Consider the following 25935-nt stretch of genomic DNA (forward strand, 5'->3'; position numbering starts at 1 on the left):
GAGGGTAGGGGAAATTTATTCCCTTCTTGCCACAAGCTGACTCTGTAACATTTCCCACTGTGCCAATCACACTAGATGAAAACATGAGCACTTAATCACTGCTGTCTTCCAGATTGTCTAGTTTCTTGTCACCTCCCTTCTTCTGACTGCATTTCTTTCCAAGACAGGTTTAAAGGATTACCTGACAGTTGAGACACAGCTGCCTGGATTTTCCAGCTTCTCCAACTATGATTTGGGTGGGTACTCTCTCCAATCTGAGCTTTGGAGTTCCCACCTTTGTGGCAATAATGCTGACAACAGAAGGGACTAAGATCCATACCATTACAAAACCGGTCATGTGGCACACAGCAGCATTTCCTTTGAGAAGAAAATGTTTTCTCCTATGTCTTTCCAAAGCTTTCATTCCACTATGTTCAGTTTTTATTTTCTGGGTGTGTATAGGGCACCTGTCTTCTCAAAAGAGGTGTCCTCATATTAAGATTCAGAATCTCACACTTACTTGTTAGCCATAATCATTAGTGGCAATGGGCCAGGGCCTCCAGAGGCTGATCAAGGCTAAATAGATTCCTACCAAAACACATGAGGTGGTTAAGACTTGACATTGCCAGAGTTTATCCAGAGTTTATCAACCTTTTTTTTTTGAAGTCTTTTTCAAGATTAACACATTTAACACAACTATGGTACAGTCTAATACAAGTCAAACCACTTTGATCCCTTTCTATCTGCTTCAAGCTACAACTTATAGTAAGCTTTTATTGAAGAAAGACCAAAAACTTCCTTCAAATATCACTGACTATAAACAATCCTGATTACAGGAAGCAGGAATTCAGCTATGATACTGCAATTGCACTCCATTTTATCTAAACAATGAGCAAAACTGTTCCTAAAGACGGTGGGCTGGAGTCATTAAAGACCCAATCTGAAGCACGGGAACAGTAGCTATCTTTCCTTGACATGGCCATTGGTGAGATGTGTTCTGTTGTTCAGTGGCTCAGACCCATTCCTCTGGATATAATTGTTGCTTGTGACGTTGCTGAAATATGCGATCCCATTTTTCTCCTTTTCCCTAATCTTTTCTCTTTCTTCATCCTTGTCACTTTCTTCTGTGTCACTTCTTGTGTCCTTTTCCATCTACAGAAAAATGTAAATGAGAAGCAATACAAACACAGAAGTCTGCACAAGAAGCAGTGCTAGCTGAGCCACAGGCTAAACATTCATCTGCTACTTCAGCCACATGCCTTTGGCACACAGTTCTACCATGTCCTTTCAGCTTTTACATCACCTTTGGATGAAAGAAACAGATTCTGTCTCTTTGATTTCAGCCTCAGTAGAATTCTGTGATCCTGATAAACGTTAGGAATTACTCTACAGGTTTAGAAGCCGCACCAAACCACATATGCCCCAGACTGAGGACAACCGTGTAAGGTCAAGGAGATCCACATTGCTGCTTTGGGCATCAGCATGTGGACAAAGGGCGGGGGAGGCAGTTAAGCTCTTTTACATTTTCCAAAAGAGATAAAGAGACAGCTTCTGACCACACTTCCCCTGGGTGGCTGCACTGCTTTGGACAGTTTGAAAGCATAATGCTTTCAAGCAAACCAATAGCTCAACACAAAGCCACTCAACTCTGATTACATTCAGTTTTATGTTCAGGTTTTTCCCCTTACTATTCACGGAGAGATCTGTCATCTACTTTTGTAAATATTTAACTCATTGCCTTAAAAGGAAGACAAAGAAGAAACAATGAGATAAAACGACAGTTTAGAAAAAGCAGTCTAGCACTTGCTGGCTTCCCAGGCTGTTTCTACTCTGCAATACAAGATGCCAAAATTAGGGACAAATTCACGGTGTCACACTCCTTGTTGGAGTGAGTGCTCTGAGGGAAAGCAGCAAACCCCTCCTGTGACCAGCGCTTCGGAAACTGCTCAGGGGCCTGTTAGTTGCTGCACGGACACCTGTGTCTGTCCATTTACTCTGTTCTTCTGGGGATATCTCTTGGATCACATTAAGAAGTCTATTTGGTCTGATGTATTTTCTAGAGATCCCTACACCCAAATGCAGGCAGGATTTATAAGAATCTAAATTTGCACTGAATTCAAACTGCCTCCAAAGACAATATGGGTAGGAGATACTATCTTCTGTGAACAACCTGGACCTCATGTCATTCTGGAATTGGCAGTTCAGGAACTATGCAGGAGTCTTGATCTGCAGCATAAGGACAAACAGTAATCAATATGCCTAAACTTATCCATTCATGGCTATAGAATGTGGCCGAGGCCTCAAACCTAGCAAGAATCACAAAGGAACTATCGTTGTATCTCGGGCTGCCTGCGTGAGGGAACGAAACTCGTACTTCAGGATCTAGGCTGAGTTCTAATTACTGTGGATTAGGGGGCATCATGTGAGAAGGTGGTGCAGATAATCCTGTAGCCAGAGAGGAAAACTGTGGAGACCAGAAAGGCCCATGAGAAGAATGTGAACTTCTGACTGGAGCGAGAATTTCATGGATCTCAAAAAGGATAGAATGTCTTGTATTCTTGCTGATACTGCTTTGGGCTACAAAATATCATCATTGAAACTGATCTGTTTAGGACAATTTTTCTTTGCTATTCACTGCTCAATATGGAAAGCTCTCAAATATATTTTTACATCAAATGTGGCTGATGATTTTTAGATAAAATAGGAAAAATTCTGGATATGCTTCAGTATTTTTCTCCCAGGTGGTTGATTTCTTTCTAATAAGGCTATTTATTACCTCATCATTTTACACTGTAGTAACTGCAATGGTAATTTGGCCCACAATAGAATTAGGAAAACAATAAAAAGGCGTCTTCAGTTGTGTTTTCTTTTTCTGCCCTGTGTGAAGTTACTGTTTCCTAATTTGCAAGTAATTTGCTCTGTGCTACCTTAAGAGAAGGCAGATAAAGAAAATAGGGGCAATATGGATGAAGATGAGCCTTTAATGCTTGTTCTCAGTCCCCGCAAGACAGAATTCCCCAGTTGGATGCTAATAAAACAACTCATCCTGTTCTATGAGGTCAAATCCCATGAGTTGTTACTCCCGGACAGTGTCCTTGGCATGTGGCCAATCTAGTGCCATTAGGCCACGTCTTTGATTTTGGAAAGAATTTCATGCTGAGCAGCAGTTTGGTCTCCCAGAAAAATCTGGCCCCAGTTTGGTCTCTCTCTTTTTTGGTCAGAAAGAGTGGGATGCATTTCACTTAGGCTTATACAGCTGCATCTCAGTCATTCCTCTAAGGCTGCTTTATGATTGATAGTGATGAACAGCACTACCTGGGTGCAATTTTGAATGAATTATGCTTTGGGCGTGCCTGTTTACCTCTGCTGCTATGAAAAGAGTCCAGACAGCTAGTTTAGACAGAAATATCCACTCTGTAGACATCTACAGCACTGTGAGACAATCCATATGAAACATGTATTAATGATCTGGATAATGGGGCAGAGTGTACCCTAAGCAAATTTGCTGAAGACACAGAGATGGGAGGAGTGGCTGATATGCCAGAGGATCGTGCTGTCATCCAGAGGGACCTTGACAGGCTGGAGAAGTGAACTGATGGAAACCTTATGAAGTTCAACAAGGGGAAGTATGAAGTCCTGCACCTGGGGAGGAACAATCCCTGGCACCTGGTTGCTTGGGGCTGACCAGCTTTTCTAAGAAAGACCTGGAGGCCCTGGCAGACACCGACTTGAACATGAGCCAGTAAGGTGCCCTTGCCCTTCCTGGCCTGCATTAGGGAGTGTTGCCAGCAGGTCGAGTGAGTTGATCCTTCCCCTCTACTCAGCACTGGGGAGGCCACACCTGGAGTGGTGTGTCCAATTCGGGGCTCCTCAGTACAAAAGAGACATGGACATACGGGAGAGAGTCCAGTGAAGGCCTGCAAAGATGATGAAGGGACTGGAGCATCTCCCATGAGGAAAGGCAAAGAGAGCTGGGACCGTTCAACCTGGAGAAGGAAAGGCTCAGGGGGATGTTACCAATGTACAGAAATATCTAAAGGGAGGGTGTAAGGAAGATGGAGCCAGGCTCTTCTCAGTACTGCCCAGTGACAGGACAGGAAGCAATGGGCACAAACTGAAACACAGGATGTTCCTTCTTAACACAAGGAAACACTTCTTTTGCTGAGAGGGTGACCAAGTACTGGCACAGGGTGCCCAGAAAGGTTGTGGAGTCTCCGTCCCTGGAGATACTAAAAAGCTGTCTGGACACAGTCCTGGGCAACCTACTCTAGGTGACCTTGCTTGTGCCAGGGAATATGGATAAGACTTCCAGAGGTACCTTCAAAACCTCAGCCATTCTGTGATTCTGTGATCTCAGTAATACTGTAATTAAAAATCCTGTACTATAAGGGTAACAGCATTTTTGCACTGGCCTCACCAATCATGGCAACTTTCCCTGCCTTGATTTCTTAGTTTTGTTACAAATGCAGGTCATATTGGACCAAGTGTTGGGATCCTTACTCAGATGTCACTGGCTTTGTTCACAGAATCTTCCCTGGAGTGCAAGCCACATTTTTCTTGATTACAACCATCAGAAGTGGACCCAATATTGTAGTGACTCATAAAAATCTTACCTTTTTTTTGTCAACTTTCCCTAATAATACTGAGTGTTCCTTTCACCTCACTGTTAGGAATGTACACGTATAATTCACTAGGGCAAGGAGGAATCCATCCCAGATGAACCCCTGTGCAGTCTAGGTGGACCCGCCCTCCCCATGTGATGTATAGGGGACTACAAACTGATCCATACCGTGCCCTGGAGGATGAACTTGTAGACCATGTGAATAATTAGGCAGGACCAGAAGACATGGAGCAGCTGCAGAATTATCAGGAGAGCATTCATGAAGTAGTATCCAAAGAAGGGCTGGAATATCTCCATGGAGTAATAGTAGGTGTTATAGAGCACTCTGCGAAAGAGAGGGAATTGAAGTGGAGGGAAACCGTGTTGTTAGTAGGGCTGTCATTAAGCCCCAGAAAGCTCTAGTCACAGAATAAGTTTCAGGTCAGTCCCCTCCTTCTTACATATAACACACGTGAGCCAACTCCCCACCAGAAATAAGCAGGGTAGAGTTGATGACTCCTCCTCTGCAGTATACTTCAGGACTTTAAGACTACACTATGAACTCCAAGGCAGACCACCCTAGTTTACCAGAAGGCAGGTGCAACAGCCATGTGGCACTGTAGCCTATGCAAAGGACACGGACATAGGCTCAAGGATTGAAAAGCAAAGGCTGCACCAAAAGATTCAGCACCCAGCTGAATTATGCTGGCAGATTTTCCATTTCCCTTGACTGCAGCAGACTCACGTGTAGGGGAAAATGACCAGGCGGCTGATGAGGAAAACAGCTGAGAAGATCATAAAGAGGCTGTCACAAGTTTTTTTCCACTTCATGTAATTGAATATCTTAGTTGGCTGGAAGGAGAAAGAATAAAACAGCAGGCTAAAACAGTGCATCTGCACGTGCTTCAGGAGGGTAATGAGCCAGATACAATACAATTTGCATGCAAGTAATCATGCCTCTTCCTGGCTCTCCACAAGGTACCCTAGGCTGGGTCAGGAGATTCAGTACTGAGTTATCTGTGAAACTCCGTAACGGTGTTTGGCCCATACTGTGCTAGATCAAAAGACACCCTTTGGCTGAAGAGCATCATTGCTAACTAGGCTTTGCCTGGCATGTAAGTTGTGGAGCTCACCTCTAGGAAGCAATCAGAAGCATCATGGATCACCATCACCAGTGTCCCAATGCGGATATAATTAGCACAATATGAGAAACTGATAAGGAAGATGGTTGCCGCATGATGGACTATCTGCTCCTTGAAGTCCTGATGAGAAAGGGGACAGCAGAGAATAAAACACATAATGCACCTTCTGCCCCAGTTAAAGTATGCCTCCTGCAGGTAGCAATGAAATGCTCTACCCAGTGACTAAGAAACCTCCCACTATAAGGTCTTATCCATATAACTCTTTTACCAAATACATTCTAGAAATGTAGGCAGCCAAGAGACTCAGGAATTAAGTTTATGGTGTAAACTGAGGATCTCACAACAAAGAATACGCTCTCCTTCCACCAGTAATGGTCCGATGATGGTGCAAATCAGAAGAAACAAGAGTCAATGATTCAGTACAGAAAAATTCAACATAAAGACAGCTTCCTTTCTGTAACAAAGCAGTGCCCATATCCATCTCTGCTCTGTGCCCCTGTGCATGCCCACCTGTTTGCACAACCATCTCATATCCCCAGGCTCGCTGACGGTGACTCAAAACCACCCTTTACTTATAAGGGTATATTAGCAACATGTATGCCTATGTGATCACACAGCACCCTCTCTGCCCTAGGAATGCATGAAGCTTAGCTAGCAGAGAATCATCTCTTTTCCCGTCTCTATGATCAGTGCAGCCTAGAAGAGTCCCAGAAGAGCCATTTTTAAGCTTGCATTGAGAACTCTGCAGTAGTTTGCACTTTTCTATGTCAGGGTTTGTGTTCTCTACTTCCCAGAAGAGAGAAAAGACAGTGACCAGGAATGGAAATCCCCAGGAAAGAGCAAGGACAGAGTTGCTCAAAACCTCAGACTAGCACTATACATGTGCTCTTGCAGATCACTCTCCTGAGTGTTCAGCTTGGGCCCTGTTTGTGCTCGATCCTTCCCTGAGGCTGCTACTCACCTTCCTCTTCACATCGAAGGGCAGGGTGAAGACCAGTGACCAGTAGAAGGAGAGCTCCAGCAGGTAGTACCAGAACAGGGAGGGTTGGAGAGGCTGTGAGACAGACAGTGAAATATCCATCAGATAAAGTAGAGCAAGGACTGGAAGTGAAGACTCCTTCCTAGGCAAAAGAGTATCACACAACCAAAAAACCAAAAATGGTTCTTTCAGCTTCAGGGGGAAATACTGCATTTGAACAATGTGATTACTTACTAAGTGCCATCTGTGCTGAGGTGAAAGCAAATAGCAGGGGCTTTGTTCCACTTTGTTCCACTTTGCCACCCCATGTGGAACACTTAGGGAACCACCAGGAAGATCCTGAATATTTTTAGGGTATCTTCAGCACTGTGCAGACTCCTCAGCAGTCAGTATAGAGCTTTAAAAACTATGTAAACCATTTCACTATGGTGAAATAGATAAGTAGTAGCTGAATAAATCATTCCCCTTTTTGGAATTCAAGGAGATACTTCAGACACCTTGTACTCTATCATGGATTTTTTAGTTTAAAACTAATGGGGGAAAGTGCAATCCCAGTGTGAACAGTAATCTGCATTCTTCTGGGTAATTTTTCTGGGGTTTTACAGCTGGAAAGCTAACTTAGACCCACTCAGCAAGACATATACTATTCAACAAGTAATTTTTCACTGTTGCGGCACTATATGGCCTCCTTAAACCCAAATCTATTTGATTAAAAAAAAATACTATTACTAAAAGGTCTTTGCAACTAGCATTTCCAAAGAATCATAGAGTATGGTGCTCCCAAATACCAATTTACTTGGGCGTTCTCTACCCAAAGTGTTGACTGATGACCTTCATAGATTTTAGTTTGTTTGTGTTGTAGCACGAGTGGTTGGCCACAAGAAGCAGCACAGCTGGATGCACTGGTGCTACCGGGGGTATATTAACACCTCCCAGGCTAGTAGGTGCTGTTCACACTCTGGAGGTTATCCAAACAGGAGCTCTGGATCAGAAGGGATTTTCTTTCCCCAAAGTTAAAATTATTTGGGAGAATTGGCATTTCTTTTGTCATTGTCTGTAGCACAGGGCATGGTCTGTTTAGTAGAACTTGTATTTAATACATTCTTTGTTCCTGCTAATACACAGATTTGTCCTTGACCTTTCTTGCTCTTTGCCAGTGGGACATTACTAGCTCTGGTTTTGGGTCTTCTCTGTTTGTTACAGATGTTGGAAAATGTGTGTATTTGGTTTACGTGGCAAGATTTTGCTAGCAGGGGGGCAGCAGGGGTGGCTTCTGTGTGAAGATGCCGTAAGCTGCCCCATGTCTGACAGAGCCAGTTCCAGACAGCTCCAAGATAGACCCACTGCTAGCCAAATCTAATCCCATCCGTGACAGTGGTAGCGTCTATGCGATAACATATTTAAGAAGGGGGAAAAACTGCTGCCAACAGCAGCTGGGACAGAGTAGTTAAAATACGTGAGAAACAACTCTGCAGACACCAAGGTCAGTGAAGAAGGATGGGGAGGAGGTGCTCCAGGCACCAGAGCAGAGATTCTCCTGCAGCCCATGGAAGTCCAGGGTGGAGCAGATGTCCACCTGCAGCCCATGGAGAACCTCATACTGGAGCACGTGTATGTGCCCAAAGAAGGCTGTGACCCCATGAAGAGCCCACGCTGGAGGAGGCTCCCGGCAGGACCTGCGGCCCTGCAGGGGGGAGCCATGCTGGACCAGTCTGCTCCTAAGGACTGCACCCTGTGGAAAGGACCCACTGGAGAAGTTCATGGAGGACTGACTCCCATGGGAGGGATCCCACGCTGGAGCAGGGGAAAGGTGTGAGGAGGAAGGAGTGGCAGAGACCAGGTGTGATGAACTGGCTGCAACCCCCATTCTCCATCCCCCTCCGCCACTTGGGGGGAGGTAGAGAAATCAGGAGTGAAGCTGAGCCCAGGAAGAAGGGAGGGGTGGAGGGAAGGTGTTTTTAGATACGTTCTTATTTCTCACTATCCTACTCTGATTTGATTGTCGATGAATTAAATTAATTTCCCCAAGACAAGTCCGTTTCGCCCATGACAGTAATTGCTGAGAGACCTCCCTGTGCTTATCTCGACCCACAACCCTTTTGTCGTATTTTCTCCTCCTTTATTCAGTTGAGGAGTGGGGAGTCAGAGTGGCTTGGTGGGCATGTGACAGCCAGCCAGAGTCAACTGACCCCAATATGCGGTTATGATAGCTTGGATTGTTTTTGAAAAGACATGTACTCCAAATGTACAGAACAGGACACAAGGACCCAAGTGATCCTTTTACTTTTACATTCCTATCCAAGCAACACTTGTTTGTATGGATGGACTACATCTATAGTGAACTACAGATTTGCCCCTAAAATTTCTGCCTTTGAGTGACAGCAGATTGTCTGGAGACTTGGCTTGAAGGATACTACCTCATTCTTCACTCATTTGTTCCGTTGTTTCCTGTGGCTTACACTGTTAAAATTGTTCATTACGTTTCCCTTTATGGGTTTGCAACCTCGATGTACAGTCACAGGGTCTTGCTCTAACTTGACTGCCAGACCAAAAAGCCCTGGAACATAGGCAGTCTTCATTTTGTCTTGGTACTGGGATCAAGTTTCCTTCAGCCTCCTCTTCCATTAATGAAAGATTTTATTTCCTAACCAGGAAATTCTAGTACTGTAAAATTCTGTGCAAGGTAGCTCCCTGCATGATACTGCTAGAAACACTTACCAGCTGCTCTCATAGGAGAGAGGAACCTCTTCCAAAGTTGGAATCAGATTTTTAACTTTAATGAAATTTAGCTTTCTTTACTATGTCTGCTCTGGCATCCACAGCAGTATGATATAGGAAGGCTCCTGCTATAGAACAGGCAATAGTTGTCTTCTCTAGAGAATTCAGAGCACATAAAAACGTAAAGGGAAAGGCAGAGCAGGCAACAGCTCCTGCGCTCAGTGGGTGAAGCCACTTTCTAACTCTTTCAACATGTCAAGTTATGGGAGTAGGAATAGCAAGGGAGGCAGCTAGCAAAAGCACCTGGCTTTTGGTTGCTCTCTTTGCTGCCTGTGTTGATGAACAAGGAGCAGATTTTGTGCCTAGCTGGCAATTTTCATTAAGGTTATTCTGGTCTGGGCTAATAAGAGATGTACGCTTTCCAACCCACTGGACAACTTCTTGCAGTGCTGTTGTGAAAAACCTCAGAATATACATTGTAAAACTGTAGGGGAGCATGCCCTGAACTTAATGGGAATGATGCTGTATTGCTACTGGCCATACTGCCAGTTCCACTGGGAAACAAACTCCTTGGCGAGCACTGTTGGACATGATTCTTCAGTATAGCTGAAAGTACGTAACATTCAGAGCATGGCCCCTGCTCTACATACTCTCCACTAAAGTTTTTATTTCTTCTCCTCAGGCAATGTGTCCTTCTCTGGCCTCAGTCTCTTTCCTCTACAAACTAAACAACCTTGGAGCATTCCCATTTTTCAGCTTCTTGACTCACCTGGTCAGAACTCTCACCTTCCCTTTACTCCTGCTTTCCTGACTCATCCTCTATTGTGTTTAGATTACACCAGATAAAAAGACCAGATCACTGGAACAGGACCTGACTTTGAATTCTTACAGCTCGTGAGTCTGAATTAATTAATTAATTTAATTTAACTCTCTTTTGTCACTAATGTAACTAATATTTTCAAAAGATATCAAAAGACAATACATGATTTATAATAGCAATTTTCCCTCTTGCATGACTCACCTGTTGTGGATATCCTGTCCAGCACTCTCTGTGGTCCCAAAGCCAAGGCTTCTGGAAAGAAAATGCAACATGAATGTGAGAATGCCAGAGGAATTCTTCTCTAATCAACTGCCAAACTCCTTTAGTTTGTTACTACTACAGACTTTGTTTTGTTTTATTACAGGCAGGCTGGTTGCACTGTCTGGAATTGAGTTGCCAAGAGACTTCCACTACGAGAACTTGCAGTTGCTTGTGTCATTGCCAATTTGTGGCTATTGTGCTGAAATTTCACATGCTGTTTAGCCCAGTTCCAAATAGAATAGCTCAGAGAAGATTTATACCAACCTGTTGCAGCCTTCTACAAGTTTGGGGGGGTGGTGGTGATGTTCTGAATATATTAAAATATTCTTACAACTATTTCATTAAGAATCTCTGTGGTTTGGACAACTCTTAAATGTGGTAAGAAGGATGAAAACTTGTGTGTCAGGAACATGGTTTTTCCTCTAGCAGTAAGGATCCTGCTGCAGTCTGTTAAGTAATGAACCTTTGAAAAGGTCCTACTTTATTCACACTTCATAGAAAATTGGTGGTTCAGAACCTGGCAGTTTCAAAACTTTCACAGAAACATGGCAACTAAAGTCCCCAAAAGTTCTTCCTGCATGGAGTATGCTCTGACCCTTCATTGTGCCCAGATTTGATCAAAGCAAGCATGTCCTAGAGCATCCAGTCACAGAACGTATTCTATGCCACATCTGTAAGGGTAATTTTCTAGAACAGTTCTGTGAGGCTCCAGATATCAGAGCTAAGAGCAAGAAGACATTGCTGCTTCTCCCAGTGAGCACTTGCTGGTGCATGAGCATGGAAGGGAAGCAGGAAGCAGTGGTTTTTACAAGCAGTGGTAATAAGGAGGAGACACAGCCTCCTGCTGGCTGGGAATGGGGTTGGGAGTAGGATTTGCAGCAAATACAGGTGCAGAACCAGGAGAGATGTGTGATACGGAATCAGGACTAAGCAAAAACTCTGAAAGAACTATGGCACACCATGTTACCGAAACTAGAAAGGAACGCCAGATTAATGAATTTCATCATTCCTCTACTCTCAGCAAATCAAGCTGTTTTCTGGTGGCCTGCTGTGAGATAACCTTCCATTGCTACCTACTATTTCACTGACTCATGGGGCAGAGGTTTTTGACACCAGTCTAAAGCTACTAATATAGAATTTAAACATTTTCTTTTTTTCTAAAGAAAAAAGGGTGTTTCACAGAAACAGTTGCATGTTAAAATACTACTCAGATTACAAAGTAAACATGCAAAGGTCAAGAAATGTCACACACAAATACACCTTGTCACATTAATTCTTTGTCCTTCTTTTTAATGTAGTCATTCTGGTACAGTTTTAGGTAACAGAATGATGTGCTATTTGCTACAGGATCTAGAGGTGCTGTTTGTAGGACAGATGCCTTCTTTTTTTGTGAAAATTGGAAGATGTGTACTGAATAAAGAAAAGACTTTCATGAAAGGTGAAGATGATATTTCATTCCTAGAATGGTCAGATAACATGCAGAACAAGAGGATTCTGCCCCTTGTGTTGCGACAGGGCTCTTGTACTATGCTAAGCAGGGTATCCATACCAAACTTTCATAGCTGGCTTCAAAGAATAGTCTTCTATTTTGATGTACAGATTCACAAAACACTGCAGTCGGGATTTACGTGCCTTCACTCCTCTGCTAGCTCATCCTGTGATCCTCATACTACTAGAGTACCTTAAGCTCTGACTTTAAAGTCAGTGTAAGTTCAAAGCTCTTCACTTGTTATAATAATGAGAAATTACAAGCATAGCTTGTGCCTGCTCTCTTGGGATCTGCAGGTTTTCCATTACTTAACCCTTTGGAAGATGCCAGTGTAGAAGGCTTTTGCAAAGCTCACCTAGGGAACTGGATTCAAAGAAGGAGCCAGGGGAACCTTTAAAACACAGCGAGAGGATGACCAGTGACCCTAGTCGCAGCTAAGTGACCACAGCTCAGTGATTAGAGCATATGCATGGCTTCTATCACCTCTTCTGCCTGTTGAGCCAGTTCAATTTGTATCAAGAGAATTCATTATTTATCAAATCAGAGAAAAGGCAGAGGCATGAGCCTGAACCATTTGCACCTTGGGCAAGAAAAAGAAAATTAAAAATATAATTATTAAATTGCAGTCCATGCTCCAAAGGAAGTCTGAGGTTTTTTACCTTAAATAGGTATTGGATACAACACACAAACAGGCCCTGCAGCTTCCATCTCAGGAAAGTCTTCCATCCCCTACCCCATAGAAATATATTTTTACACAATCTCATTTGTCTTCTGCTTTGCCAGAAGAAGAGGAAACCTCTTAGTTTTAACCTGGAGTTTTTTAAATAAGCACGGTCCAATGTTTGTGGTCTCATAAGTGTGCTGTGCAGAGGATACACACTGACCTTGTGGGAAAACCTCTATAAGGAGGTCTGAAAGGACGTTTGACAACAAAATCTGCCATTCTTGCAGGCACTGGCTAGGTAGGACAGCAGGTGGCACTGCTCGTGTACTCACATCATACAGAACGGCAAGTCCAGTGAAGAAAGAAACGATGTAAAATGTAAACCTCCAGCTACAAACAAAGAAAACAGAGTGCATTAGAATCCCATTCATTAACCACCACGCTACAATTCTGTGTATTAATCACACTCAAAGAAAGACATTATTAAGGTGAAGACATACATTAACAGATTGAAAGTTTGCCCAGATCAGGAGTGGCTCTTTGTATGACACTAGCACATTCATCAAACTTCACAAAGAGCAATTCTTCTGCTTTAGAAATGGCAGAAAATACAAGAATCCCACTGACTAAAATCACCCAGATACTCATCCAAAACCTTCCCAGCACGAGCAGATGCACTTGTAAAAGTCAAAATGACAATCTCTCTCCTAGGCTTTTGGAGATTGGGCATGCTAAATTCATTATCATGTAAAATAATTAATGACTGTCACGTTTGGTCTCAGTCAGGAGCTGGTAATGATTTACTCACATTAAACTTACACAGAAGCATATATGAACTGTTTGCCAAGTTCAGTGGACAGAGGCAGGTCACACTGAATGTACACATATATAGTAAGGAATGAGAGGAATTTCACCCCAACAGAATAAACAAGTTAATAGACTAAACGCAGGAAATCTTCAAAGGAGTAAAGCTGTCTAAACCTTCTAAAAGTCCTTTAATTTCCAAAAATCTCGGTAACAAATCAGAACTAACTACATTTTGAGAGAGAGACTCCACTTGTCAATGAAACCCCCAGAAGCTCCGAGACAGGCATAAACTCTACAAAGCTGCTCCATCACATCGGAGAGACATTCTTTCTACAGACTGCCCATGGGGATAAAGGGCAGGTGGAAGGACACTACTGGCGGTGAGCTGAGTCAGAAAAGAATTTCCTGTTTACTATTTACTGTTACTATTTACTGCAAGTCAGCTGAGCGCAGGGAGAACTCAGATTTCATCTTGGTAGAAGCAGATTAAAGGTGGTTGCTTTACAACTCCTTGTCCACAGATTTTGTAAATATTTGCAACTATCTGGAATATTATAAATAATTATTACACATAATTTTTTTCTTTTCTATTTTTCAATTAGGGTTTTTAGGCAGGGATTTTGAATTAGAGGTTGAGGGCTAAATGGAGCACGAGGTGGTTAGCTCAAAGTTGATGCCTACCCTACAGATACACACTTTTAGGCAGATGAATAGCACTGCAAATATTTAATGACTTGTTTCATCTCTGTGGCTTTCCTGGCAGAACCTACTACCTTACACGAATAGCAGAGCAGCCATTCATAAGTAAGGCATTTCAACCAAGCTCAGGAGAATCCTCCTTTTCTGTGGAAAGCTCAGCCAGGACTAACATCCACAGAACCGGCTGATGTGACATTTATTTTGTGCCTCCACATAATAAGGAGTATTTCTACACATCTATTTACAAGAAGAACTTTGCTCTTTGGAAAACACAAGCTTTCACATAGGCCCCTTTTCTGCCACTGTAAGAGGGTACTGGTTTTTGACATTCAGGATGCTGAAAGTCCTAGATGCAATCCAGCCTGCTGCCTGGGACGTCTGAAAGCAACAGCCTGCAGAACAGTTTCAGGAAAGATGCAGCAAAAGCTTGCAGTAAAGCAAAGGGAAGTCACAGGAAAGGCAACAAAAAGGCTATTTTGGAGGAACTGAAACAGCAGCACTGCAGCAAGAAGCAGTGAGATGCAAAACAGCAGGGAGTTTCAAAGCAGGATGCCCATCTTACAAAGTCAGAAACAGAGGGCCTATAAGGCATAAAGGTGAGACAGGAGTAAAAGGAGACTTGGGAGTGAAAATAACGGGGAAAACAAGGAATGTTTCAGTAACAGAAGCAGCAGAGAGTTGCAGAAGAACTAGGTGGGGCAGGGAAGACCCAGGACGCTCCCTGCACCGCAGTGAAGGGCAGGCGGGCGGCAGCGAGCGGCCTGCGCTCAGCTCCGGCGAAAGGCCCCTGCTGCTCACGGGTTGTGCTCCTGCTCACCAGGCCTCGCAAAACTTCTTCGACAGTCTGGGTCGGTCTGTGTTTCTCCGGTGCCGGAACCACCTCTCCACCTTCCTCACCGGCAGGTCGCACTGCTTGGCTAAACCCATCAGCTCACCCTGGAAAACAGGTGAGGCAGCCGGGGTCAGATCCAGGCCAGAAGGGGCTCTTGGCAAGCCCAAATCTGTTCAGGCTAAGGCATCTTTCAGAAAGCTGTCCATTCTTAGTGTAAAGACCTCAGATAGTAGAAAATCTTTCCATTCCCCCCATAAGCAACTGGTTGTTAATGCTAAATATTGAAACTTCAATTTTTAATGTGAACTTCTCTAGTTTCGACTTTCAAACTCTGGGCTCATCTTCTCACAGGAGTTTGCTGACAAATCATTTCCTCACCCTGTCTTCAGGGACCAAGTTCCCTTAAATCTGTCACTCCAAGAAAGATTTACGGAAGCTTAAATAATTTTTAAAGTTCTGCACCGAATCTTGTCACGCCTTTCAGCATTCTGATGCAGTATCAGCCAGTAACCTGACTGATGTCATAAGCAGAGGCAACACCATTTTCCTACCGGATATTCTCCTGTTGTGGTAAACCTGTTAGGGATAATTTTTCAATAGATTACCCACAGAAATACTGCAATTATCTTCTTTTTTGTCCTTAAGCTATTAAGAATTTGGCATGTGACATGAAAAAAGTTTGTCATGCCTTATATTCCTTCTGGAAGAGTCACCATGGATAGCCTTATTTTTTAAGTAAGACACTGTTTTTTCACAGAATGCATTTACCTTAATGGTATCATCTAAGAGTGACTTACATAGTCCAAACATGTACAAAAGTATGCTCATTACCAATTTTCAGATGTGCTTCTTTCCAATCTTACTTAGTGACTTCCATTCTTGTGGTGGAGACAAATGGAGACACTGATTTATATTCTCCAACTGCTCCATAACGTGGAATTTCTCCCAAGGGGAAGGCTGCTGAGAACAGCAATATCTCATCTTGTATTGGACAAGTAAAAGCTGACTCGTAAGCAGGTGTTTGAGAGTTCATGGGAGAGGGAAGAAGATGATAGAAGACTGGCTGAGGTGTAACCGGCGAATGGACCCAGCAAGACAGCAGCCAGCTGCACCGCTCTTGCTCCATGTCACACTGCTGTCGGGAGTCTCGTGGTGAGGCTGTGCTCCAGCAGCACGGATTCTCTGGGATAAAAGTGCCAGCTTCAGTGCAGTGTGGGTGCAGTGAGAGCTGTGGCGAAATCCTGCTTGCAAAGCTAGGCCTTGAGTTAGGTCTCTGTGACAGGACCAGTTTTACTGAAAAATGTGTGGCTTTCACAGACAGGCAACAGGAAGGTCAGGGACCACCATACTGGCAAGTGTTCCTTGGAAAACTCCTTCCCACTTCTGGGGAGAAAGGCTGGCTGTGCAACCTCGATGAATGCCTGTATTTTTATTTTAGCCTCCATTCTTTTACTTTTAACTTAGTACTGAATGTCCTGGGGCTCCACGTGCCCCGCTGCAGTACGAACCATGCCACAACAGCCTTGTCAAGGCAGCAACATGTTCGCCCCAGGACTACCCCTGGGGACTGGAACCCCAGTCCCCTGCTCAGATGCCCGTGGTAAGTGTTACTATTGCTTCAAGGCCAAAAGAGCGTGCAAAAAGGAGCTGAAAGAAAAGCTGATTCCTTGCCCTCCCACAAGGGTCACACCCAGGGACTTCACTGAGAGGGTTAAATCCTAATACTGCCTGACAATTCACAATCCTGCCAATGTTTTTTCCCTCAGCCAGAGCCATTATAACTCTGGATTATCCTGCCAAGTTCTTCAAGATCACTCTTTTTATTTCTCGTGGGAAAACTACCCACCATTTGTGTTTGCAGTTTTCTGATGTTCCTTACAATTTCTCTGATCATGGCCAAGACTTTAGTTGGCTTCCTGAAAGGCCATGAATTGTACAGCAACCGAATGACCCACTCCAGAACCAGGAGCATCAAGCAATCCACGCCTGCTGAGCTGCAAGGACTAGCAACATGGGAGTCAGTTCAAGGCAGCTGATGTGACAGGGATTTGCTAACATATGAGAAGCCGCCATCACAGAATCACATAGTAGCTGGAGTTGGAAGGGACCTCTGGAGGTCATCTGGTCCAATCCCCCTGCCCAAGTAGAGCAACCGAGAGTCAGTTGCCCAGGACCATGTTCAGATGGCTTTTGAGTATCCCCAAGGATGGAGACTCTACCACCTCTCTGGGCAACTTGTTTCAGTGCCTGGTCACCCTCACAATAAGAAAGCGTTTCCTGAAGTTCAGACAGAGCCTCCTGTGTTTCAGTTTGTGCCCCCCATGAGGGAACAGAAGTTGTCATTATTTCCTTTGGGAGAACAGTTTCCTGTCCATAGGAGTTTGGGATTTAAATTTTTTGAATGCTACCTATAGAAAGCTGCTACTTCCACATGTTCAGAAGCAGAACTGATAGCTGATGGCATGTGGCTGGCTTGGGTCAGGTGGCCAGTGCTATAGTGGTTCCTGCTGCTTTGTTGAGCTTCCAAGCATGAATGGCATTGCCAAACTTCAGGATTCCAAAACTGATTTTATTTGGCTAATGACACAAGGGCTAAATCTAGAGTAAAACAAAGGAAGAAAGGACTCGCCTCTTCAGGGTTCTTGCAGCGCGTACTGTAGAATGTTTCCAGCATGGGGTTGGGCTGAACTTTTGGTCTCTGCTTGTCTCTCACACCCAGTTTGCTACTGAGGGGCAGGGCTATGGCTCTGCAAAAGAAAAGACAAAGGCTCAGCCAAAAGCAGAACTGTGATTTCTGATACTGCAGCACTGTTAAAACATGATGTAGTAAATAACAGTTGCCTCCCACATTTTGAATCCAAGCACAAATATCATGTTGAGCAGATAAGATAGCTAAGAAACTGTGAAATCCCCCAACTTACAACAAACAGTAGGAATTGTATTCTACTGCCATGAGCTCTGTGCTGTAATATCCAAAATTACATGAGGCTGGGAAATGCTATATCCTGCTTTGTCAACTTCTGAATCCACTGTGCTTGGGTGTCTGGGATTATGGCATGAAGCCCTGGCTTACAGAGACAGCCCTGATCCCCATCGTTGGTCTTTGGCTTGCTTGCAGCTTATACAGAGTACCACATTGATGATAAGGCCTAAATGTTGTTCACTGCCCAATCCAGAGTACTGAACATCCACCTGAACTAGGGACTTGGCTCAGGATCAAGAAGGAGGCTCTATCAGATGTGTGATACTAATGCAAAAGAGATGTCCTGATGAAACACAAGGCACTTAGTCTTTACTGGAGTAACTTACCTCCATTTTTTCTAACACAAGTCAAACATTTGCTGTAAAATAAGGATATGGGAACTAAAAACCTATTCACAAGGAATGGATTCTTATGCTAGCTGTGCATCTTCAGTCTTTCACAGTGAAACAATTCAAAGAAAAATATCTGCATATATAGAAAAAAATTATCAAGGGGTAACAAAACTGGGCAATAGAACTGCTGTGCTCAACAATTCAACTCCACTACAAACACTCTTCTCTCCCTCGGCAGTAGGAAACAGCCTCATGATTGGTGTGAAGTGAGATCCCGCACGGACAGTGCACAAGCAGGACACTTGGCAAATCAACATTAAAAAAGAAGTCCCAAATTAACTGCTTCCTCCTTGAATTTCTGGAAAATTAGTTGTTCCTTATTAATTGCTACCTTTTACACGCTGCCACTGGCATGCAATTAGTCTCATTAGAAAAAAGAGCAGACTGTCTGCACAGAAGCACTGTTCAGCACTGTTGCTGTGCACCGAACACACAAAATCTCTGGAAAAACTCTGCATTTTGGAGTAAAGGTTTTTAGCTTAAGGTTCTAACAGCTTCCCTGAACACATATTGGATTATCAACTGTAAATTGGTGTTGAGGGTGGTTACGGGCTGACGAACACTGTGCAGAAGGAGTGATGCTGAGACCCAAGCCTGCTCTACCTGGTCATCTCCGTGCTGTTCAGGAAGGTCCTCTGATCAGTTATCCCTAATGATTCAGACATAGAACAAGATTTCTTTTTTTTCTTTGCAGCAAAAAAGCAGTGGAAGCTACTTCACTATGTAGGTGTTTAAGGGTGTTTTACTTGAAAATAGTATGGGATATATGTATGAATGGGGTTATATGGTGAGGTTGTATAGACAGACCACAGGTGTATATGCCTGTGGTCTCTTCCAGCCATACAGCCTATACTCCATATGCGCATGTGCTTAGGGCCCATTGTAGATCAAGCATCCTTCCAGAAGAGTCTTTTGGAAGTTTTCTTTTCAAGAACCCATTTCTTAATTTATTTAATAGGTATCAAAAGCAATTTTATGAACAGACCACCTACCTAAGGAATGTTCTAACTTCTATTACATTACGGCATAAAATGCAGAATGGTTACACATTTTGCTCAGTCATGTAAGAACTGATTTCCACGTTTTGCTCAGTCATGTAACAGCTGATTTCCACCTTTCTTTTGCACAGTCAGCCCCCCCAGCCTGTGTATCAGTCGTTCCTTTTCATCACCTCTCGGAAATTCCTTTGGCATCACTGGCTACGGGAACATTCAAAGATGTACCAAGACCAATGAAAAAGGTATGTTTCTACCATGAGAGAAGGCCTGGGGGTAAGCGTGCTTGCTAGCTACTTTCCAACATGACATATAGTTATCGCACAAGCTATGTGTATGCGTTGATTAGTTTCAGTGAAATTCAGCAGCACCCTGGCATTGCTGCAAGAAGCAGCGCATGGCAGAGGAACATCATCATCATTGGGAATTTTGGATTTTAGCTCTAATTGCTCTTAAGAAATGTTTCAGTTATATCTTATGATTTGTTTAATATCAAAGGGGTTAACAGTGACACTGGACCAGCAAGTCCTGTGCTAAGAACAATGACACAGTATTTCAATGATACCTGTAACTGCCACCGAAATTGGGAAAACATTTACCTTAAGGTCTGCACTAGGTCTTGTTTCTTATATTAAGTGGTTCCTTGAAGTGGGCCTTATCTTTCTTTTTTAAAGGTAAGTCATTTGATACAAGTTCCTCTGAAGAGGAAGATGTAATCAAGTTCTGTTTTGAAGAAGAACCTTTGCAGCTTCTTATCAGTCCACATCGGGAACTGAAAGGTCTCAAATTTTCCAGACACATTAAAAGGAAAGAAAATGTTTCTGCCAGGTGTCAGGGCAGCTTGCCCACAAATTTTTTATTGAAAAACTAATATTTAAAGTATTCTGACTGATTTTTCAATTTTGTTTAATCCCTGTCTTCTCCCTCTTTCCTGCTGGTTTGTTATGGTCATGGCATAAACTCTTACTATAACAGAAACAAGCCAGCTGCAGTTGATGAAGACTGTAATTAACCAAAGTTACAATTACTTTGTTGTGGAGGTTTTGAGTTTAACCATGAATTATGGGACCAATCCTACTTTTATGAACATCATTGGGAAATCAAGGCCTGAAACTCTTCCTAAGGGACGTTTGTACATGTTGGATGTATGCTCTGACTCAGTTTTCAGTTAAATCTTGTTCCAAGCACAACCCTAAGAGGATGATGCCTCTACTGATTTCAACATCACAGATTCCTCATCTCAGTTGCAGGGATGGTCTCATCATGGCAGTTTATCAGCTCTCTGGAAGACAGAAGGAGAAAGTCTGAGGACTAAACTGTACCACTCTCCACAGCTAGGTAAGGCAAGACACATTCAGTGAGATGATTCTTATCTCAAGCCTACTTCTTCATCAGTCAGCTTCTCTCACTTCACCGTTTACATGGGAAAGTTCACACTAATGCATTTTATTCAGTAATCTGGTACCAAAGAACTAACTGTCTTGTGCAAAACCTGCTGAAGTTGAGACTAAAGGAAGTAATTTAGTCTCATGAAGGATTTATCATGAAGGGGCATAAACTGATACTCCCTCACCTTGCAAGACTAGGCTACATGCCTTCTGCAGAGGCTTTTAGAGTTAGTGTGAGATACAAGAAATAATTTAACTTTGGGAGGGGTTGTTTTTTTTTCCTCCCACAAATGTTTTTAATTTATAAGGGCGACACTCTACAAATATCTTCTAGTACTAAAAAATGCAGAACCAGTGACAGCAGCAACCAGAACTTCTGTCCTTTGAACTGCACAATCTCTTTTAGCGTCATGCTTCTTTTGGCAGAGGGTTATCCCTGAGCTCCTGGAATAGTATCTACCTTCTCTTGCTTACAGGAGAATGCTTCACATCAAAGTTAAACTGACTGTTCTGCTTTATACAGCATCTCAAGTCACTATAGTGCTACTATCCAAACAGAGTCAAGTCAGTCCAGCTTTCAATTAAATACTACAATGTGTCCCACACCTTTGCACAAAAAAACTGCCTATAAGGACCTAACAGGAAGCTGTTTTCAGATCCTTCCTGATTATTGATCAACAACAAAAGTCTCTGTGCAAAATGAATTTCAGAAAGATACATGTCAAAATAAAATACTTGAAAAGGGTATCCTCTTCTATCTTTCATCTAGTTCTGAGTTCAAGTAGCTGTTCCCTGCAGATCAACAGTATCCCTTTCTTTTAACGTACAACACATGGTTCACGTACTGTCACAAACTCTCCTAAGAATAGACCTAACCCTTCTGACTAAAATCCTCCTCTAGCACAATTTGGGAACTCTTTGGATTCAAATTCACTGACATTGGCTTTCAGTTCCCCAATATCCAAAAAAATCACTGGTCAAGTCCAAAATCACACAAATTGTAGGTAAATTCTGTTTTTCAACTTTCTGCTTTACTATCCATCAAAGCACTTCAGTTTCCACATTTTCCTAACCCTATAGGCAAGAAACACTTTGTAATAGAAGTTGTGATTCCTTCAGAATCATAAAACTCCAAGAATTTTATTTTTATGGAAGAAGGTCTCAAACATTATAGAACCAGAAGAGAAGTCAACAACCCTGCTTGCAGGCATATGTCCAGGGAAAAGTTCTGCTAAGGTGTACAGGTGCTTAAAATCAGGCTCCAAGTTATGGATGAAGGACACTTTTCCTTCTCACAAGCACAGTCTGGAAACATCAAAAGGCAGGCAGAGGTTCCCAACTTCTAGGTCCTCTCTTTTGTCATGACATTATTACCCACCTCCCCCAGCAACTGCTCCGGCATTGTGGCAAAGACTAGGAGCACTGCAGCAGTAACAAGCTTTCTGCTCTCCAGCACTGAATGTTTCGTGTTTCCACCTTCCCCAGAGCAAACTGCTCACAGAAGAGTTGCTTCACCCAAGCGTGAGCTGTTTTTTCCCCCCTAGGGCTGCACCCACAACCTCCTCAGCTCTCCCAGGCCCCACCCAGCTACCGCATGTCCTCTTCCCACAGCCTCCACCTAATCCACAGACAACTGGTCATTAAAAGGATGTCACTGTCTCAGTTTTTCCCAGTTCAGCCAGCAAGCGCCAAGGAGAGGAAAATCCATGCTTGAGGAAGCGGGGTCTCTCCCAGGTTTCATCTCCACACCAAGAAGATGGAACCATCAGCCAAGCACTGTGGCTGAGGCAGTTGCTGAATGAGGGATTGCAGAAAATCCTCTGGGCTTCTCCTGCCTCAGTATTTTCCTGGAGTTCTGACACAGATAAATGACATGAACACATTAGAGCATTTCCGAAATCCCAGAGCAGGCACCACCAGGAATACAGAGCGTGTCTAGAGAAAAAAAACACTTTGTGCTCGATGCACAGTTGCAAGTAATATGTGAGGGCAGAATAAATTGCCAGAGGCCAAGCTAAAGCCACCAAAACCAAAGCTGTATACTAGCTACCTACATTCGTTTTGACCCACAGACCAGATGTACAAAGCCACAAAGTCAAGGCCATCTACATGGAGAATGAGAAATAACACACACGTCCTTTCAGTCTGAAATTCCGAAAATCTGTGCAAATTATTTCAAGCAGGGCTAGAGCCACTGTACCTACAAGGTAACGGAGCAACAGAGGACTTGATTCATACCTCCCATTCATTATGGGAAACTTTCTTCTCCAGGATGAACTGAATGTGAAAGAGTAATGCTTGAGAATGAGAAAATGTCATGCTGAAATAAATGATTGCAGAGAGTTAGAACAAACAAGAATACAGCTCAAACACTGGCTTGTAATTGGCATAGGTAAGATAGTGGGTATGATTATACGTTTCCTGGACCTGTAAAATGGGCTTGTGATATTATCTTTTTTTAAGGGTGTGACAAGAAGCTTTTATTTAATGAAGTTTGTGAATCAAAACAGCTTTAAAATTAATGAGTAGGACCAGGCCGGTGCAAACTTTCCCAGCTGAGGCAGTGCTTGGATGGGAAAGAAAGAAATCCTTTTTACCTGCCCATTGGTGTCTTAAAGCAGATAGAACAGATATTTAGATTGACTAGAAGCAGTGTGGCAGGAGGAAGAGGAATAAAGGGAGAGTCATAGAAGCGCAGAATCTATGCTGAAAGGGACCTCTCGAGATCATCCAGCCCACCTCTGCTGCTCAAGCAAGGTCAGCTACAGAAGACTGTGAAGGGCTGTGTCCAGCTGGGTTTCGAGTATCTACACAGATGGAGACTCCATTCCCGCTGTGGGGAACCTGTTTCAGTGCTTCACCACCCTCACAGTTAAAAATGTGTTTTCTTATGTTCAGATGGAGTATCATGAGTTTCTGTTTGTGCCCATTGCCTCTTGTCCTGTCACTGAGCACCACTGAGAAGAGTCTGGCTCCTTCTTCCTCCTGTTCATGTCTTGTACTGGGAAGCCTAGAACTGGATAGTCCTCGTCAATGCAGGACATGGGGCCTAACCTCCAGCTTCACATAGCAAATGTGTCCAAGCTACCAACTGACAGTGCCTACCTAAAAGAGTACTGTATACAGCCATGTCTTGCAGATCATCAAGGAAGAAATGTGAGTCACTTGTGTTTTAATGGTTACCTACAGAACCTTGGTTCCCACATCAGTAGAGGTAACCAAGATGCCTATGTCCCCAGGAAAGTGCAGGATAAAATCCATGGAATTTATGGAATGCACACTAAACGTATTGTTTACAAAGAAGAGATTCGGATTCCAAATTTGTATCATCATAAAATGATTATTTAAAGAATCATTCACACAGTTGTGTTATGTAAAAATACTGGCTATATTTTTTTTTAATTAAAAACATTCTTACAGCAGAGCCCTGAATCATTTCAACTTTTATGAACTTTTCCAAGCTGTCCTTATATCACAGAAAATCTTAAGAAACATCTTTCTAGCCTAGAAAGCTCTGCTTCCAATTTTCTTATGCAGCTGCTTTTTTTAAAAAGATGACAAAAACTTTTTAATTGCCTTTTTTTCCCTCTTTCTAAGCCTTAAACCACTGTAGATTTGACTAAACTACAATCTTCAAAAGATTATCTCTTTGATCAGCAACTAGGAATAGGGATTTTTCAATCCAGAGAAGACCACTTTGAAGAGTATTCAAAATCATGAAAGGGAACTTACTCTGCAGTCTTGACAATGGCTGACACTATAGTAAATCTCAGTTATCCACCAGCAAATCATGCTGTGTTGCAGATCACACTAACTATTGACTAAACTGCATAGAGCAACAGCACCAGCTCAGGACCTTTATGAAACTCAGAGTCAATGAACCCTGCAGGATTTCTAGCTATGCCTTTGCCATAACCCTCAAATTTTCTGTGCTGAAGAGTAATATGCAAAACACTCAAATGGCACTGGCCAGAAAGAACCATCTACAAATGTCTTTATATGGCACTCCCAAGGAAATGACACTCCTGAACCCAGAGCAGTGGTCAGTGAAATGCACACCTTCGTGCGGCTATGCAGTGCTGATTCTGAGGTCAGACGACTCAGCCCAATCTAACGCATCTTATTCAGGCTTGTCTGTCAGGTGCAACACCTCAGATTCCCACTACCTAATATAAAGGAGCCTTAACTGTATATGGGTAGTCTAAACATGATTTCTGCTGCACTTGACCCAGAAGCAGCAAGTAATGTGCAACAAAACACAAACCAGCATGTCTGCCTTCTAAAACACAAGCATAAACCTTAGCTAGGACCTACCTGTTTTAAGTGTAGGAGGTTACATTGCTTATAGTTAGACTTTAAGGGTAGGGTTTGTGTTCTATATCCAACACACTTCTTTAGCCAGTACACAGGGCTGGAAAGAAAGAGCTGAAAAACCTACCTCAGCAGACTTCATGACCTGGAGTTTCTGTGCACCTCTTCAGTCACACATTGGCACAGACAATAAAAACAGCTTTTGGACCCAGCATTATCCCTAAAATCACCCAAACAGTACTAAATAACTTACCTTTCAAAGGCACATCGAATGACAACCAATATTAAAGCAAAAGGAATACTGAGCAGGAGATCACGAGGCTGAGGGTACTGGATGTCTTCTGACTCTTGCATGTCCTCCCAGGTGATTCCTGGGGGCAGCCAGAACTCATGCTGCCACAGCCATTCATTCAGAGAGCGTGCCATCCTGGAAGGAGGAGAGACCAGAATAAACTGAGGACAGCCTTGCACACAGCAAACCTGTCAGCACAAGCCAGCGAAGCAGAGGAAGGATTACACTCTCGCTGAGGTTGCACCTGGCTGTGGAAGCAGAAGAGGTGTGGAATGCATCAGTGCCCAAGGAACTGATAACGTGCTCACAGATTTTTATCAGGTGCTTGGTGACTGCTGATTCCTGGCACAGAACCAAAAAAGGGCTAAAAGGGAGATAAGTGCCTCAGAATTCAACAGAACATTATTGTCATTCTCAGCAAGATGTATCAGAAAGTTTTAAGTTTAATACTGCAGATTCTCAGGTTCATAGCTTCCTTTATAAAGGACTGACAGTTTGGTATCACAAGGATGCAACAAGTCTGCTCCAGGGCTGGCTACCAGCTGTCCTCTTACATGTACATATTCTTATTTTTTAGTCTTTGA

At 43.2% G+C, this 25935-nt stretch overlaps 1 protein-coding gene across 1 annotated transcript; it reads right to left on the reverse strand.

Moving 5' to 3' along the window:
- Window positions 1–789: 789 nt before the first annotated feature.
- LOC104623334 (ceramide synthase 4-like) lies at window positions 790–25485 on the reverse strand. The gene is made up of 10 exons (XM_010290390.1): window positions 25313–25485; window positions 17620–17737; window positions 14976–15094; window positions 12985–13042; window positions 10440–10490; window positions 6683–6775; window positions 5713–5841; window positions 5325–5431; window positions 4769–4925; window positions 790–1131 (listed from the first exon to the last, which is right to left on the reverse strand). Exons 1-10 carry the CDS (start codon window positions 25483–25485, stop codon window positions 940–942), a joined length of 1197 nt encoding a protein of 398 aa, XP_010288692.1. The 3' UTR covers window positions 790–939.
- Window positions 25486–25935: the final 450 nt, after the last annotated feature.

The sequence above is a fragment of the Phaethon lepturus genome, unplaced genomic scaffold (genome assembly GCF_000687285.1).
Source record: "Phaethon lepturus isolate BGI_N335 unplaced genomic scaffold, ASM68728v1 scaffold14197, whole genome shotgun sequence".
Classification (NCBI taxonomy): Eukaryota; Metazoa; Chordata; class Aves; order Phaethontiformes; family Phaethontidae; genus Phaethon; species Phaethon lepturus.

What these genes read in the sequence shown, in the direction of transcription:
- LOC104623334 (XM_010290390.1), bottom strand. Translation starts at nt 25,485, where the DNA reads ATGGCACGCTCTCTGAATGAATGGCTGTGGCAGCATGAGTTCTGGCTG. An exon ending in CTTCTGATTGCTTCCTAGAG is followed by an intron (nt 5,432 to 5,712) that starts GTGAGCTCCACA and finishes TTCTCCTTCCAG; the next exon opens with CCAACTAAGATATTCAATTA. An exon ending in AGTTCATCCTCCAGGGCACG is followed by an intron (nt 1,132 to 4,768) that starts GTATGGATCAGT and finishes ATTTTTCTGTAG; the next exon opens with ATGGAAAAGGACACAAGAAG.